This window comes from Embiotoca jacksoni, unplaced genomic scaffold, assembly GCF_022577435.1.
Source record: "Embiotoca jacksoni isolate LCO1_2020_lvr unplaced genomic scaffold, fEmbJac1.0.p SCAF_4, whole genome shotgun sequence".
NCBI lineage: Eukaryota > Metazoa > Chordata > Actinopteri > Embiotocidae > Embiotoca > Embiotoca jacksoni.
This window is the reverse complement of record NW_027185392.1, coordinates 15,326,689-15,341,944: the sequence shown is the minus strand read 5'-3', so window position 1 is coordinate 15,341,944 and position 15,256 is coordinate 15,326,689. Positions and strand designations below refer to the sequence as shown.

The following is a 15,256-nucleotide window of genomic DNA, read 5'->3' as shown; positions in this document are numbered from 1 at the left end:
GTAATCCTCCTCAGACAATGGAGGATGTGAGAATAGAAGAGAAGTTAAGCCCTCCAGGTCTTTTGTTACCATGTGTTCGGACATTTAAATGCTCACAGAGGAAAGTTGTATTTTTTGTCTCTCGCTGAGTCTGTAGATTCATACATATTCAGTGCTGATTGGCAGCTGTTTTCTGCTGCATCTTAATTTTCTTTCTTTTTTGGGGGGGGAACCAGCAGAAACTGCATTTTTCTCAACCGCCCACTGTTGCACCTACACATTTTCCTACCTTTGCATCTCTGACATTAATGTGTTGCTGTGGATCAAGTTTTGATTGAAAAACACTGGCATCCTGCTGCTGCTTCTGTCTTTGTAGCTTCATGTGAAAATACATGAGTAGACTTTAAAGTCCGTCCCTCTTGATACTGGTGAAGTGAATCCTTGTTTAAGCATATGTGTCACACATACTAACATTGGACAACTGTGATCGGCTCCTGAAATATCCTCAGCCTCTTTGCTGACCCAAACGGAGTTATTGACATTCCTTAATACCCGGGTTCATGGCAGAGTCAGAGAAGGTTAGCATGTTACAAATCCCAGCTTCAACACTTACCTTGACGAATATGATTCGGACGAGGATATAGTAATCTGCCGTTCTGTTGTATGCTGATAGTTTTCATGGGGTAAATTTAACTGGGCTCAGTACTGATGTAGGCCTCTAAGTTGGGAGGACCTGAAGGGGGTCAGAGAACGACCACAATGAGGAAGCTCCCCGGACACATTTGCTGCGTCGGACGACTCCTGGTACACATTCCACCGCCGAGGGGTCATGAGAGCAGATTCCACAGTGCCGGTCTGAGGGGGGTGAGGCTGAGTCGGTCCATCCTCTGTTCAGGCCCCGACAGCTGCTGCTCCGCCTGGCTTGGGTGCAACAGTGACCTCACACCCGAGAGATATTTTAAAGGGTGCCAGGCAGCAGTGGGGTGAGTTGAGTAGGAAGGAGCTCAGCGAGTGGAGTTTTGATACATCCGCACAATGGTTTGAAGGTCCAAGGAAGGTAGTATAGTTATTTAAGAAAGGCTATCTTCATGCGACATTAGTCGGTCAGCTTTCAGAGCTCCTTCTGGGACATGATCCATTAGACAGTTTTTAAAAACAATTCTTTTTTTTTTTTCTTTTTTTTTCTTTTTTTTTGCAATGCTGCGGCATTGCCCTATTCCCCGTTTCTCGTCGTCTGGTGCTCGGAAAAAGATGCCAAATGTCGCCTCTGGAAAAGAGAAGACTTTGCATGTCCCGCTGGAGAGCAAAGCGCTCAACCTGGCAGACCCTAAGGACGTCACCAAGGAATCATTACCCCCTCAGAAAGTACTCAAGATATTTAGCATCAACATCATTGCTCAGGGTTTACCTTTCTGCCGCAGACGGGTGAGTACTGCACATAGTCAGTCATCCACGCAGTTTGGGTTCGGTTTAACCGCAGATCTTAAAATGTCAGAGGTCATTGTACACTCTCGCCCCGTTTCACCTTGGTGGTTGTTGCTTTGTGTAACTGCTCCTTTTTAAAAAAAAAAAGAAAAAAAAAGTCAAATCAAACCTCAAAGCTACTTGGCTTCTTATTCTATTTTGTTAGCACAATTAAACATTTACTTTTCTCATTCACAACTGACTTAAACTTTTTCTGATGAATTGTAAATTCATACTAATGTAGTGACCTTTATAATGCTTGTTTTTGGTAATTGACCCCAGTTTTTTTTTTCATAACAAATGTTGCAAATTAGCATAATATTTTACTTTTATCGATAACTTGCATTGAACTTGCATACATGATTGATTTTTTTTTTCTTTTACTTTGCCTGAATTGTATCAGTGAGAATGGATATAAACACAACACTTATGAGAAGACGGATTTGTCCTTTTGTCCGTCGTTTTTTATTCGCACGTAGACAGAAGGGCCGCATGCCGCGGCTCCACCCATGGCAGACGGCGGACACCAACATACAACCTTAAAAAGCCTGTAACTATTGAGCCTATTTTTAGGTTTGGTTTTTAGATAAACGTATGAAAATTTTGAAAAACATATTTTTCTGTGGCTTGAATTACAACTCAAATTCCTACTTTAAAAAAATGTCTACTTTACAGGATTGTCTTATTGTTTGGGATATATGTTTGCATAAGTATCTACAGTTCTGTATATTAGGTTGGGAAATTTAGGGTTGAAGCAGTTCCCAAAACATCAGTGCTCTCTAACTATGACCTTAGTTAAGCAAATGATGTTGCCTGATTGGAGCTGTAACAGCACCGCTGCTTGTGTAAAAAGTCTACTTTGACTTTCTTGGTGAATTAAATCAGCAAAATGACTTGATATTAATGAAATGCGATTACCGTGTCAAGTAAGCTGCTTTCCACAGGAGTCCACGGCAGATTTTAAAAGACATAAGCCCTTTGAATGCATCGTCACTGAATGAACGCACAAACATCGAGATTAAAGTCAGCTTTAGCACATTCACATGTTGGTTCAACCTTCACATTTCCATTGATATAAAATAGTTATTTCACAGTCAATCATATCATACTAAAATGAACTTAGTAAGATGTGAATAAATTGGGTATCTGTACATTTATTTAACATTGATTATCATTTGCTGGCGTCACTTTAAATTGTATATTAGAAAGTTAGTATTTTTCTCAAAGTTTAAAATACTTCAAAGTCCACTTGATATTTGCTGAAGTTGATTTTAGTAGCTTTTGCTGTTTCCTTTTGACATTACAATATATATCTGTAACATTTTGGTCTGAAGTCCTGGACAACTTCGAGACCTTCAGAGATGCAACATTACACTTCGACTGCTGTTTCCATTTAAAGCCCCCAGTTAGGTTACTCAGTGTTGAGGATCTTTCGATCTTAAATCATATCTCATTGGTCTCCTGCAGCTCTTAGCAAAGACTGTGTATTTATTATGAGCAACCAAAATTTAAAAGGCACTTTAAATAAAATCCTGACCAGTTAATTTAGACATTAAACCGAGACAAAAGAAAAGGCACCTGTTTTTGCGTCTCTCCATTTGACCTCTTAATTATTGTGGTGCTGACAGCGTTTCCATAATGTCATCGGAGTTATAAAAGTTAGATGTAAAAAAAATATTACCCTCCACTCTGTCACAGAAGTGTGGAGACGAGGTAGCGAAGAGAGATGTTGGGAGATATCAAAGACTGAAAATAGAGAAACAAGGATAATAGTGAAAATCTCTGGGGAGTGTTTGCTTGTCCTCTTACACTTCTTGGTTTTTTCCCTGAACAAAGCAAGCTGCTGAGTTAATCAGCTTTTTAAAAATGTCCATTATGATTATTTAGTTGTACCTTGCTGTCTATGCTCTAGTGGTTTCAAAGGATGAACTAAAATAGATCGCATCAGGAGGCTTCTTTGGTTTACCTAGCAACAGGCTTAATAAATATTTTTTTTTCACCTTCTTTTAAAAATCAGTGTTGCCTTGTGTTGCAACAATAAGTTAGGCCTTTTTCTACACCTCGTTTTATAGTAAGGGCGTGTAACCTGTCCTTTTATATGATGCCTTTATGTAGTGTCAAACATTTTTTTTAGCCGGGTTCTGTAGACAACCGTGTCAATCAGTCTGCGTGTTAGTCGGTGATGTCAACAGGTTGATGATTCTGACATGATTTATTCTAATGACCTTGGTGATTTTTTTTTTCTTTTTCTTCTGCCTCAATGAGATTCACATTTGTGGATTTAAAAGAAATATCTCATCTCAAAATTTGATAGACATTCATATCCTCACAGGCCGAATTAAAATGATGTTGATGGACATTCTGCCATCCTCCTTTGGTTCATCAGTTTAAATAAATACCTCTAGTAGTTATGACATTCCCATCAGCCTCAGCTGGGCTTTCTGTTCAGTGCTGTTCAGCAAATAGCATGTTAAACTAAGATGGTGACCGTGACCGATATTATCCCTTCTTAGCAGTAGCATGTTAGCATTGCATTATGGACATGTTGGATTGTGAACGTCATCACATTCACAATCCAAGGTTGTAGTGTTAGCTGATGTACTGAATTATAATTTGAAAAATTGGCTTGTGCACCTGGCAATGTTAATTAACTTGACTTATACAATTATTGGGAACAGTTAGGAGAACAGAGATTTGACTTCAGCAGGAATAAAAATTGTTTCGAGCAAGAAAGAACTGGGGTAAAAAACACAACCGAGATATCTAGTATTAAACTCTTCCATCTGTATGCTGGTGGCACCACCACGTGTTCTTAGATATGTCAAAAATCTGCACTTTTCTGTGCATGGAAAGTCTAAGGCGTTTGTGCGTGTTCTCAAGAGCAACTTACTTTTGACTCTTTGTTTTTATTGTTTGAATGAAAGTCAGGAAGCTCTGCAGAGAAGGATCTTGAGCTTTCATGTCAGTTACAAAGTCTGTTTTTCTGAGCGAACTAAATAGAAGTTCCCACAAAGCCGATTCATGGAGTCGCTGCTCCTTCAGAGCAAAAGCCTCGTGGGCTCCGCAGCACATGTGGCAGCTGTCAATGAATGGCATACCTGGGATTTCTCAGGGTCTCAGTGGCATGGTACGACTTAAGTCATCAGAAAGGATGTCTTCAAGGGGAACAAATTATATACACAAGTTTAGTGTTAAACTTTCTTCCTTGATGCTTGCAGTACTTCTTAAAAGATTCACGACCTGCTTAACTGCTCAAAATGGACAAAGGAGCTCTTAAAGATGTTGTTTTTCTGTACCTACATGAAGGACAGGGAAACATGTCAATATCATATCGATATTGTGATATAAGAATCGATGTCATCTTAGGTTTTGGATATTGGAATAAGTGTGTTCTTTTCTTGGTTTTAAAGACTGCTTCAGGGAAAAGTGATGTAATTTTCTGAGCTCACCAGACTTCTCTGGCTGTTTTATTATTTGTCATTTATATCCATATTACTGCTAGTTATTTATCAAACATTTTATTGTGTTAATATTCTGTTAAAACATTAACAGTCATCCCTACAATATTGACCATTGACTATCGATATCGAGGTATCTGGTCGGAAATGTAGTGATATTTGATTTTGGCGATACCACGCTGCCCTGTCTATATGTCTTATATGTGAGATCCACACTGAAACTTACTGTACTGACAAAAATAGTCCTGGCTCAAATTTCCAATTAAAAAGTGACAAGGAGAATCCACACTGTCTTTCCGGCAGCCAGAATTGGCATCCAGCTGTTGCGGGCGATAGCGATCAAGATATAGACCATTAACAGCAGGACGTTTTAGTTGTGCTATTACTTTTCTCACCCACCACGCCCTGCAGGCCTGTTGAGTAAGGCAATCTGGACTTGCCCATGGCAACTATGTCCGCATCAACAGCTATCAGCAAGATGCATTTGCTGTAGGAGCAGGTGCTCTGGGTGTGTTGCATCTCTCTTTAGCAAGTTCCTCACGGCCTCGGGGCTTCCTGTTTGTTGTCCAAAGAGAATCATTGGAGACACATAGCTGCTGTAAATTTATGTTTATGCTTTGCTTTATTCACATTTTGTTTGCTTCTTGGCTTTTCTTAGTTTTGCCTTTGAGACTGAGCTGTAGTTGTCTTGTAGTTTTTCTAGTGGCCCACCGGCCTGAGTTGTAAAAGATATTTGTCGCATATGTTCTGTGTCAGCTGTTCAAGTAAGGCGGATGGACATTTACAAAATCCTAAAAAACTATTTTGTGAGTTTAATTCAATCAATTTGTAAGTCTTTATGTATATTTTTGTATTGAATAATGAACCATACTATCATAATGACACATGTCTATTTTCAACAAGGAACAGTTTTTTTTTTTCCAGTCTATTTTTGAGAACTTATGCCCGGATACACTCATACTCACCTATTGATTTGAGCTGTACCCTGACCGCTACATGACAACCAGGGTGACATAATCCTACACCGGATCCTGCTCCTCGGAGGGCAGATGATCCGATAGAGGCTCAAGGCTTATTTGTCTTTACTATCCATATTACAAAACCAATTACCAAAATCTTTCCATTCGCGAAATCTTTATTTCACCTCGGTTAACTTCAGCGTTTCAAATGTGCCGAGTTAATTTTAGCTCCAGAATCAAAATGTTTTTGCAGCTCTTTTTTTTTCATATCTAATTTTTTGGGGAACATTGCATTGTGTTGTTTCACTCTCTCAATGATCTCTGAACACTGGTGTCCATTTCTCAATATTGAGATATTAAATAAAAATTGAGCAGTGTTGTAAAAGGAAACTTATCTATCCCTTAACTGGGTAAGAATATTAGCAGGATAAACAATTTTACAAGCATCGCAAATTTTACAAGAACATTTAAAAGGGTAAAAAAAAACAACCTCTCTACTGCTTATATTGAAAAATAGCTATAGCAGGAGCACAAAGATTTTTTACGAAGGCAACAACCACCTCATTAAAACACAAAGTTTCTTAACATCAGCAATTCAGATATTTATTAGGTCTTTATTACGCACTGTTAAATTTAAGTAATCTAAATGAATCTCTTCAGAGTGTCCAGTATTTGTGCTGTAATTTTATTTTAGACTTTGCTGTGTAGTACATAAAAAGTAGCTACCTAACTTCTTCTTTGTTCAGCTGCAGTCAGTGTATCACTTTCAGATAAGCCGGCTGCCCCGGAGGTGCAGCGAGCGGCCTTTATTAATGTTGGTCTCTGTAGATAAGTGTTGTAAAGAAACTTAAAGCTCCTCTGACAGCATCATGCAGACTCACAAACACCATCAATCAGGCCTTTTAACCATTTTCTTCTGTTTGCGGATAGCCGAATTCAGAATATTGTGTTTGACAGAATAAGAAACTAATTAATCTTTTGAAGTTTTTATTCTATCTTTTTTTCTTCTTCCATTACTGATGCAATACACTGTAACACACTGGAGTGAAGTTGGCAGGAAGCTAAAGAAAGATCCTTCTCAGAGTGGTGTCGGTATGGAACTGCTAGATAAAAGCAATCAAGTACTTCTTTACATACTGCACAGAAAAACTCTATGTTCTGTATGTTGGGAAGTTCAGTTTTCTATTTGTGTCTATTTGTTCTTTCCCTAAAAAACAAGTAAATTGAACTGAGCTTGTTTGTCTTGCAAGTAAGAAATGTCGGAGAGACTTTAACAATGATGAGAATTTAATATTCATTGATATTTTGCTGACTTTTCAGACCCTATATCAGAATGTACCAAACCAAATTAGCATTTACTGTTCTAACCATGCCTCAGAAAGGCTAAATGAGTACACCATAAAGCTGCTGTTTACAAATCAAAGAATACATTTATTAATCTGAGCGCTCACAAAACTGTCGACTTGTAGCCAAGCTTCAAATATCCACACGTTTCTTTTGCAAAAACATTCAGCTGAATCCGATGGTGTCATGCTGATGTCAGCATCGTTCTGTGTCGGACGTGATCGTTCATATTCTTTGGACTTGATAAATCAACTTAGATTTATCAATTTTGACTTTCAATGAAGGGATATTTTGTGTCCAAGCAAAAATAGCAGCAATTGCTCAGTTCCAATTTCTCAGTCATGAGTTTGAGCTGTTTTTTATTTTATATCTGACGGCAAACTACTGCCACATCACATCTTCTCTTAAAAATAAAGGAAGATGAATCAGTAATCGAAATAATCATATGTTGTATCCCTCCTGCACATGTTCATAAAGAAGCTGATGATAAAGTCGAGTACAGTGCTGGATAGTACATAGTAGACGGGCTGCTGAAAACTTGATTTGTTTGCTACACGGCCATTGGATGACGTTACCCTTATCGGTCCTCTTGACATGAGTCAGTGATTGAAAGACGGCTGATTTTGTCCTTCTGACTTCAGACCCTTCTCCCCGTCCTGAAGTCAGGACCACAGAGCCTCGCGTGAGGGTGGATTCCTCTGCCCTTGGGCTCCAAATAACACAGACGGAAGGCATCTGCCATTGGCTATTCTGAGAAGCGGTCCCATTCCAGGGAGCATACAGATCCAGTCAGCTAGCCACTCAGCAGCAGCCGAACACTTCTGTTTACCCCCGATTTAAAAGCAGACTCAGAACCATGGCAGATAAAGAACTTGTTTATATTCCTTGGAAGTGTTACTCTGCTGCGACTTGATTACGTTACTCGGGCCTTTTTAATATTTATATTTTGAATAAAGTATAAAAAAGTAGTACAAACCTTCTGCACATTTTTATTCTGTCATGTGTTGCTCACAGATTTTCTGTTTTCAGTAATCATCAATGTCTAATTGTCTTTAATTGCAGAACCGCCATATAATCGGTGAACTTAAGCCTGAGCTGAATAGCTCCTGGGTTCCAGCTGGTGGTATATGGTGTTATGGTGTTGTGCTGCTTTACATATAGAACATACTGGATAGCGATGTGCTGCCTGAAGGCACTGACACTTCCCATGCCGATAGACAGCAACCGATAAAAGATAAAACTCTTCTTTAGAAAAGTGTCACCCCTCCTGAACATGATCCTTTCAGCTGAAGACATAAAGCAAAATAAAACCCTCTCCAACATGTCATCCGTCACACAAACAAAGCCCCACATCTCTATTGCAGTTCAATGCAATTGTGCTGTACGAAACACATTTTTCTTTCATAGTTGAGAACTACTGGATCCTCAATAGACTTGAATCTGAATGAGCCATTTTGGTAACCAGCCCTTGACATTCATATATGGTTGATTGGTGTGTTGTTGTAAAATTACTTATCTAAACTAAGGAAATCTGTATTTTTCAAAGGGCATCCCACCGGTGTCGGTGACTAAAGGTTAAGATGAAGAGAAATATTTGAAATAATAGCTCTTTGAGTTGTTGTTTACATAATTAAAGGTTAAATAAAAGTTAAGATTAAAAGACTTTATCTGCATTTTCAATTGAAATTAGATCATTGCAAGTACCGTGCTAGTTTTGAAACAGCTGAATTTAGAGCTGAAGCAATAATTAATGGGTCAGTCCACAGAACGACAATTGCGTTAGTATCCTTTCTCTGGTCTTAGCTTCTTCAATTTGAGAACTTTATGTTTTTCTTCATGTTTACGTTATATCATCGTAAACTGAATATCTTTGTGGTTTGGACTGCTGTGCAACACAAGCTACTGGAAGACATGAGCGAGGGCTGTAGAAAATTGTACTTGGTATAAACATTTGTAGACAAAGGAAATATTCAGAAATGATCAATAAGAGCAATTGAAAATGATAATTGGGTGCATCACTTGGTGCATGCACATTGATTCTTAGTGAGACTTCTGTTGAGACTGATGATCTCTTCAACGAGATTCAGCAGTGATTTGCCTCCAGAAATGAAAGCTGTCTGTTTCTTTTCCCCTCCGTCTGAGTGTCCGCGTTTCTGATCAGTGACCTTCAACAAGCCAGTCCTGTGCCTTTCACAGTGCCCTGCATGCTATGATCTGGTCATCAGGGAAGACAGCCTGTGAATGGATAGCTGACCGGCTGTAACTGATGCGACCGTCTGCATAGTTTGTCTAATCTGCGTATGAACCCTGCTGTCTGAGTCAGTGTGTGGTCCCCCTGCTTTAATTCTGGTGTGCTGCAATGCTGTCTGGACACTTGCTGCAGTCCGTGACTTCTTGCTCTGCCAAACTGCAGCAAAAATGTCAGTGTCTAATGTCAGGGATGTGAAGTTGTTTTTCTTTATTCATGTTATGCAGTGTAAAAGTTCTCCAACGTGAATGCTGTTTACTAAAGTTCAGAAGTTTGATGGCATTTTGTTTGTCAGCAAGGCAGTCTCTTAAAACTACAAAAACACAGGGATAATGTCACACCATATGAATTTTGAAAAGCCATTAAATGAAAGCACAAAGTCAGGCCTGTTTGGATAACATCTTAACTTTACACCCTGAACAGGGTTTTGTGGGTGAGTGTATTTATGTGCATACATCAGCACGTGCCACAGAGGTGCAGAGGGCATGAAGAAATTTGAATACTTGCTCAGCAACAAAAGGATTACACCCTCTGAAGAATGCAAGACCTCTGACAGGGCAAGACGAACAGACAGCTTTATCTGAAAGAGAAGGAGAGCGACAGGAGAGAAGAATGTAATTTAGGATGACGGGCGGCGCCCATAATCTTCAGGTCCAGCTTCTCTAATGTGATCTTTCGCCTGTTCATGTTGTAAATGGAATATTTTGGGACTTTTGGTCAATTAAAACAAGATATTTGAGGATGTCATCTGAAACCCAGGACAATATTGGATGTTTTTCTTCCAAAACAAAACAATGGATCAATAAATGAATCATTAGCTCAATGACATTGAATCATTCACCTTATTCAATGCAGCCAAATTTAGAGATCCATAGTTTTCTTTGGACAGCAGCACTATGCAAATATTTGTATTGACAAGTTCAATCAAATACTAGAATTACAATTGTTTAAATTATAATGGCTGGAAAACAGCCCAGTCTCAACCTAAAGCGTGTAATACACCCAGCAGTCCACCACAGGACACTGTGGCACTGTTACGTTTTGCCTCGCCTTAGTGTGAAAAGCACACGCATGCATGGTCACGGTCGAATAGAAGACTTTCACCCGGGAGTGTGTGAGAAAACAAAAGTCAACATGGATTTCTTTGAAGTAACCTAAGAAAGTTACGTCCCTGAACAAAACATATTTAACTTGCCCAACGTATGTTAAATAACTTCAGAGAGATAAGTGACATTACTTATGTAAAATTGATTATATTAATCCAAACCATGATCTTTCTCTGAGCCTGGGTTTTAATGCCTCAATCTAAGGCACATCAGCTCACGCCCAGGCGAGCCAAAACGTGACACTGACATATTATTCTGAAGTAGACTAACAGCTGTTACACACTTTGGTCTGATACTGGGTTAAAAAAACAAACACACAATCACTCTGCAGCAACAGTGAACATAATATACTCTCAGATGTACAGTACCATCTTTTGTAGCTGTCGAGCAAAGTGACCATATTCAGTCCATGTCACCTGATTCATCATCTGACATCGATGTAGTGGCATGTACAGTGCGAGTGGTGATGGATGCCTGCCAGGTTTAGGCCCTGACATCCGTATTTATAATTTGCTCAATTTATAAATGACCTTGGCTGCGGTGTATTATTGTACCTCCAGGTCTGACGAGCAAGGCTGTGTTCAGACTGAAAATAGCAATCGTTTAAAAACCATGAGGGGCGACGTTGCTACAGGTACCGGTGAGAAAATGAAATATGATCCGAGGGGTTTAGATCAAGGAGTGCATCAATGAGTTCGAAGGCTTATCACATCCCCAAACACCGCAAGGCAGTTTATGATACTCTGAGGAAGGCTTCTGCAACTCCGGCGTTGTCACGGCGGACGTCATTTGATCTTCGGTGACATTGTTCCTGGGTAAACAATGGAATTAACATTGTTGACGTTACAAAGTAATCCAACTGTACACTCTTTTCCATATTTGACTGACCCATATTGTCCCCTGTAGCAGAGGACTTACTTAAGTTTTTACTGTGGCATTCAGACTTTCATCTTCATCAACTGAACATTAGACTTATATGAATCCTTCCTGTCTACACAGAGACGTCGCCAGTCTTTCAAGTACAAATACTCTCCTTTATGTCATTAACAGCAAAGTGGAAATTATAGCTCCTTTTCAGTTTTCCCTCTGTTGCACAGAGCAGAAAGAGGATGATTGCATGCCTGACAGAGTACCGACTCACTGCTCATAAAACATTGATTCTTGTTTTGTAATTCTCTTGCTACAGTCTTTTCTTTCTTTCGCTCCTTCATTCATTCCTTCAGTGCTTTCTTCCATCAGGAAAGGTGATTCCCGGTCTTATCTCTGAGCAGCAGCACCAACACTCACTCCTCACACAGGACGGGCTGCCGCTTACTGCCCCAAATAAATCGAGTCATTCAGTCTCAGTAAGGATCCGTGACTGAGCATTTTGTCCAACACAATGATTGATTTGGAAACTTTTCAAAAAGGCACCATTGCAACCAATCTATTTAAAGTTTTTTCAGGGTGGCAGAGAAAGGATAAGAACAGGCTGAACATAACAACACATCTTGATGATTGTCTCATAGAATAGCATGGGTTGTTTTCTAATTATCTGAATCACACTCTATAATTTTGGCCTTTGGTACATGATTGCGTCTTTCAACTTAGATGACCTCAGTGTTGACCTCTCTTTGTTGTTGTGTGGTTTGATGATTGCACTTGAGTCAGAAACTTTTGTCATTCACAACATCAACCCTCAACATCCACAAGATACAGTTCACATACTTCTGTTCTCTTCTTCACTATCTTAGCATGCAGAATCTGTCATTTTCATGCCAGTTTGCAATTTCGAATCATAAAATCCATTATTACATATAAATGCTTCTATTTGATGACAGTTGACATGGAATTAGTATTTACTAATTACTATTACTTATACTAATTATAAGTAATAGTATAAAAAAATATAGTCTCTTGGTCTGACAAGTGAAGCCAAGGCATAAGTACCTTAAATTGCAATACCACTGAGGGCTACTAGGGGCTGGCTTCAAACCCAGATAGTGACAGCAAAAATACCACACTGGAGGTTTCAAAATGGCAGTTCTCAAACCAATGTGCGATGTCACAGTGATTTGCCACTTGGTACATCAAACTAAAGTGTCCTGTTTATGTTACTTCTGTAAGGGTATATGGATTCAATTTAATATCCACTAAACAAGAATTATAGCCCCCCAAAAAAACAGAACCTTGCTGAATACACATTAAATACAACAAAAACAGTACAACAACAAAGTTTACACAAAAATACAATAGGCTGTAAAACGTAAAATATATCAGCTCAATAACTCCAAACAATATGAGAACTCATACCTCTGATGAGCAGATCCTTGAAAAATGCTTTGCATCAGAGATGTTTCTGGTGTTCAAATCAGTTGGGACAAAAATGTTAACGAGTCAATCTGAGTTACCCGCAACCTGAATCAGACAGATCTAGGCAAACATCAAAGGTGAGCGTTGAGTTGCTGATGATATATAACCTCTAATCAAAATATGAATAATTCCCCCGAATTATGACGCAGAGCCATAAACCAACAAAGCAGTGACCTGACCAGTCAAATTATATTACATTACATTGAGCTGACGCTTTTATCCAAAGCGACTTACAATAAGTGCATTTCAACTATGAGGGTACGAACCCAGAACAACAAGAATCAAGAAAATACAATTTCTTCAAGAAAGCCAATCACTTACAAAGTAAGTGCCATGTTAAGCGCTACTAAAGTCTGAAGAGGTGTGTTTTTAGTTTGCGGTGGAAGATGTACAGACTTTCTGCTGTCCTGATGTCATCGGGGAGCTCATTCCACCATTTAGGAGCCAAGACAGCAAACATACGTGATTTTGTAGAGTGTTTAGCTCACAGTGAGGGAGCGACAAGCTGATTGGATTAGGATAAATTAATATGTATTAGATTTTTAACCAAGATATTCCAGAATGAGTGTCTCCAGTGCAAAGAACTTTAAAATGAATCAGTAGGAAAGAAATGTGAAAAATAAGTTCAGAAATATGAAAAAGCAAAGTGGGTTAAAAGTGAAAAATAATTGCAGTTTCATTTCTGTGACAAGCTGCCTCTGTCTTTTCACAACATGAGGGCCTCTGTGACTTGTGCGTAGGAGTTGTAGTTTTCACGTTGTGCTCTCAGACTTCTCCACAGCACCACCGTTCCTCATTGTTTCAGCTCTGGTTTGTTCCTTTTAAGCCAAACACAGAAAGTGCTTTTACCTCTCAGCTGTTTGTGTTCAGTAAAGGCTCAGTACTGAGACCATTTCTGTTTACACTGATCTGTACAATAGGTGGAGAAACTAAGAAACCAAAATCGATTCCTATGAACCAGAAGAGAATCGCTTCACTTACACAACATTACATTAGACACCCACAACAAACACCTATATTACACAGCTGTGAATCCCACCCCTCGATTGTATTTGTAACTCTGCCTCACAAAAGGCCAAACAGTTGGTTCTTTCTACCAAGCAAACGTTTGTGTAGGTTGTCTGTGCTGCTTTCATTGTTCTGTTTTGTTTTGCTGTGTGAACTGAACAGGTAGAGCAGTATCCTACATAGGCTTGACAGATAAGCTGTTCAGAGCTTTCTGTACAAATCGCCTTGACTACACCTGTTTGTGTTATTTTTAAATTGTTTGTTGATTGTGATAATACTATCAAAGGCTCAGTTTACCAAATTACACACACAAAAAAAAAAATTCAGTTTTCCCCCATTACCCACATTGTTTTGTAGTAATCCAAAAATGTTAGGCTTCACTTGCTTTGATTTTGAGATTTCTGTCTCTGAAACTGCAGACCTCGCCAAAACAGTCGAGTGGAATTGATTTTTCCGCTGTGCCAAAAAAACAAATATGAGTATTTGTTTGCAGAGACAATAGTCAACAGATCTCACTGTGAACAGTTAATGGTACAAAAACATTTTCTTAGCAAGTAATGAGTCCCAAAAAGCTTTTCACTGCGGTCTGATTTAATTTCACCCAACCCAAACATGTTCTTAACAAGACCGTGTGGAGCTGGAGTTTATCACGGCTCATATGAAGAAACAGATCGCCTTGTTCACCACAGGGCTCTGTTGGACTTTTAAAATAACTTTCTGTTGTTTTGGTAAAATGTGATTGAAGGATTTAGCAGCCAATTGAACCCCCCCATTGAAATTTTGTCAATTTTATTCTTGGAGCCCAAAATCATAGATTTTCCTCCAGTGTCTTTAGAATCTGTACTGTATTAAACATCTTATATCCTCAAACCACTTCAACCAATAATGTGATTGTATTGTACACCTATAAAAAATAGAACCATTCACTAACAGAAATTTGTTTTCTTTTTTCTCTCCTATGTCTGACTCTCCTGTCATGATTTGCTCGTGGATTTGTAGGTAAGAAAAACTCTTTTATTTCCATCGTGTATATTATCCGTTTCTTAGCTCCATCATGCCCCATCATGTATAACAGAAACAAACGGGCACAATCCCGTGGTGCTCTTCAGTCTGCAACAGCTCAAAATGCTGCTTTGTTGCCTCTAGGGGGCAGCATGAACTAAAAGTTAAATGATCACTGAGGTCTTTGAGAGCTCAGTGTCATCCTGGAGCTCTTCATGCTGAGAGGGTTTGTGCATTACAGCTGCACCCTTATTAGCATCCCGTGTATTTTAATCTGTCTTGCTTGGGTGCAGATATTAGGTGTCCTGAGGACATTGTGTGCCTGAGTCTGATGTA

General features: G+C 39.1%; 1 protein-coding gene across 4 annotated transcripts in view; it reads left to right on the top strand.

The window, feature by feature from the left end:
• The window catches only part of fbxw7 (F-box and WD repeat domain containing 7), a 115,728-nt gene that overhangs the window by 51,415 nt on the left and 49,057 nt on the right, over positions 1-15,256 (top strand). The window contains exon 1 of one of the 4 annotated variants that reach the window (XM_069166839.1): positions 964-1,404. The exons of the other annotated variants lie outside the window; for them this stretch is intronic. Coding sequence (XP_069022940.1) covers positions 1,177-1,404 — 228 coding nt within the window. The 5' untranslated portion in view covers positions 964-1,176. Of the gene's footprint in view, positions 1-963; positions 1,405-15,256 lie in introns of those variants that run through there. 4 annotated transcript variants of the gene reach the window in all.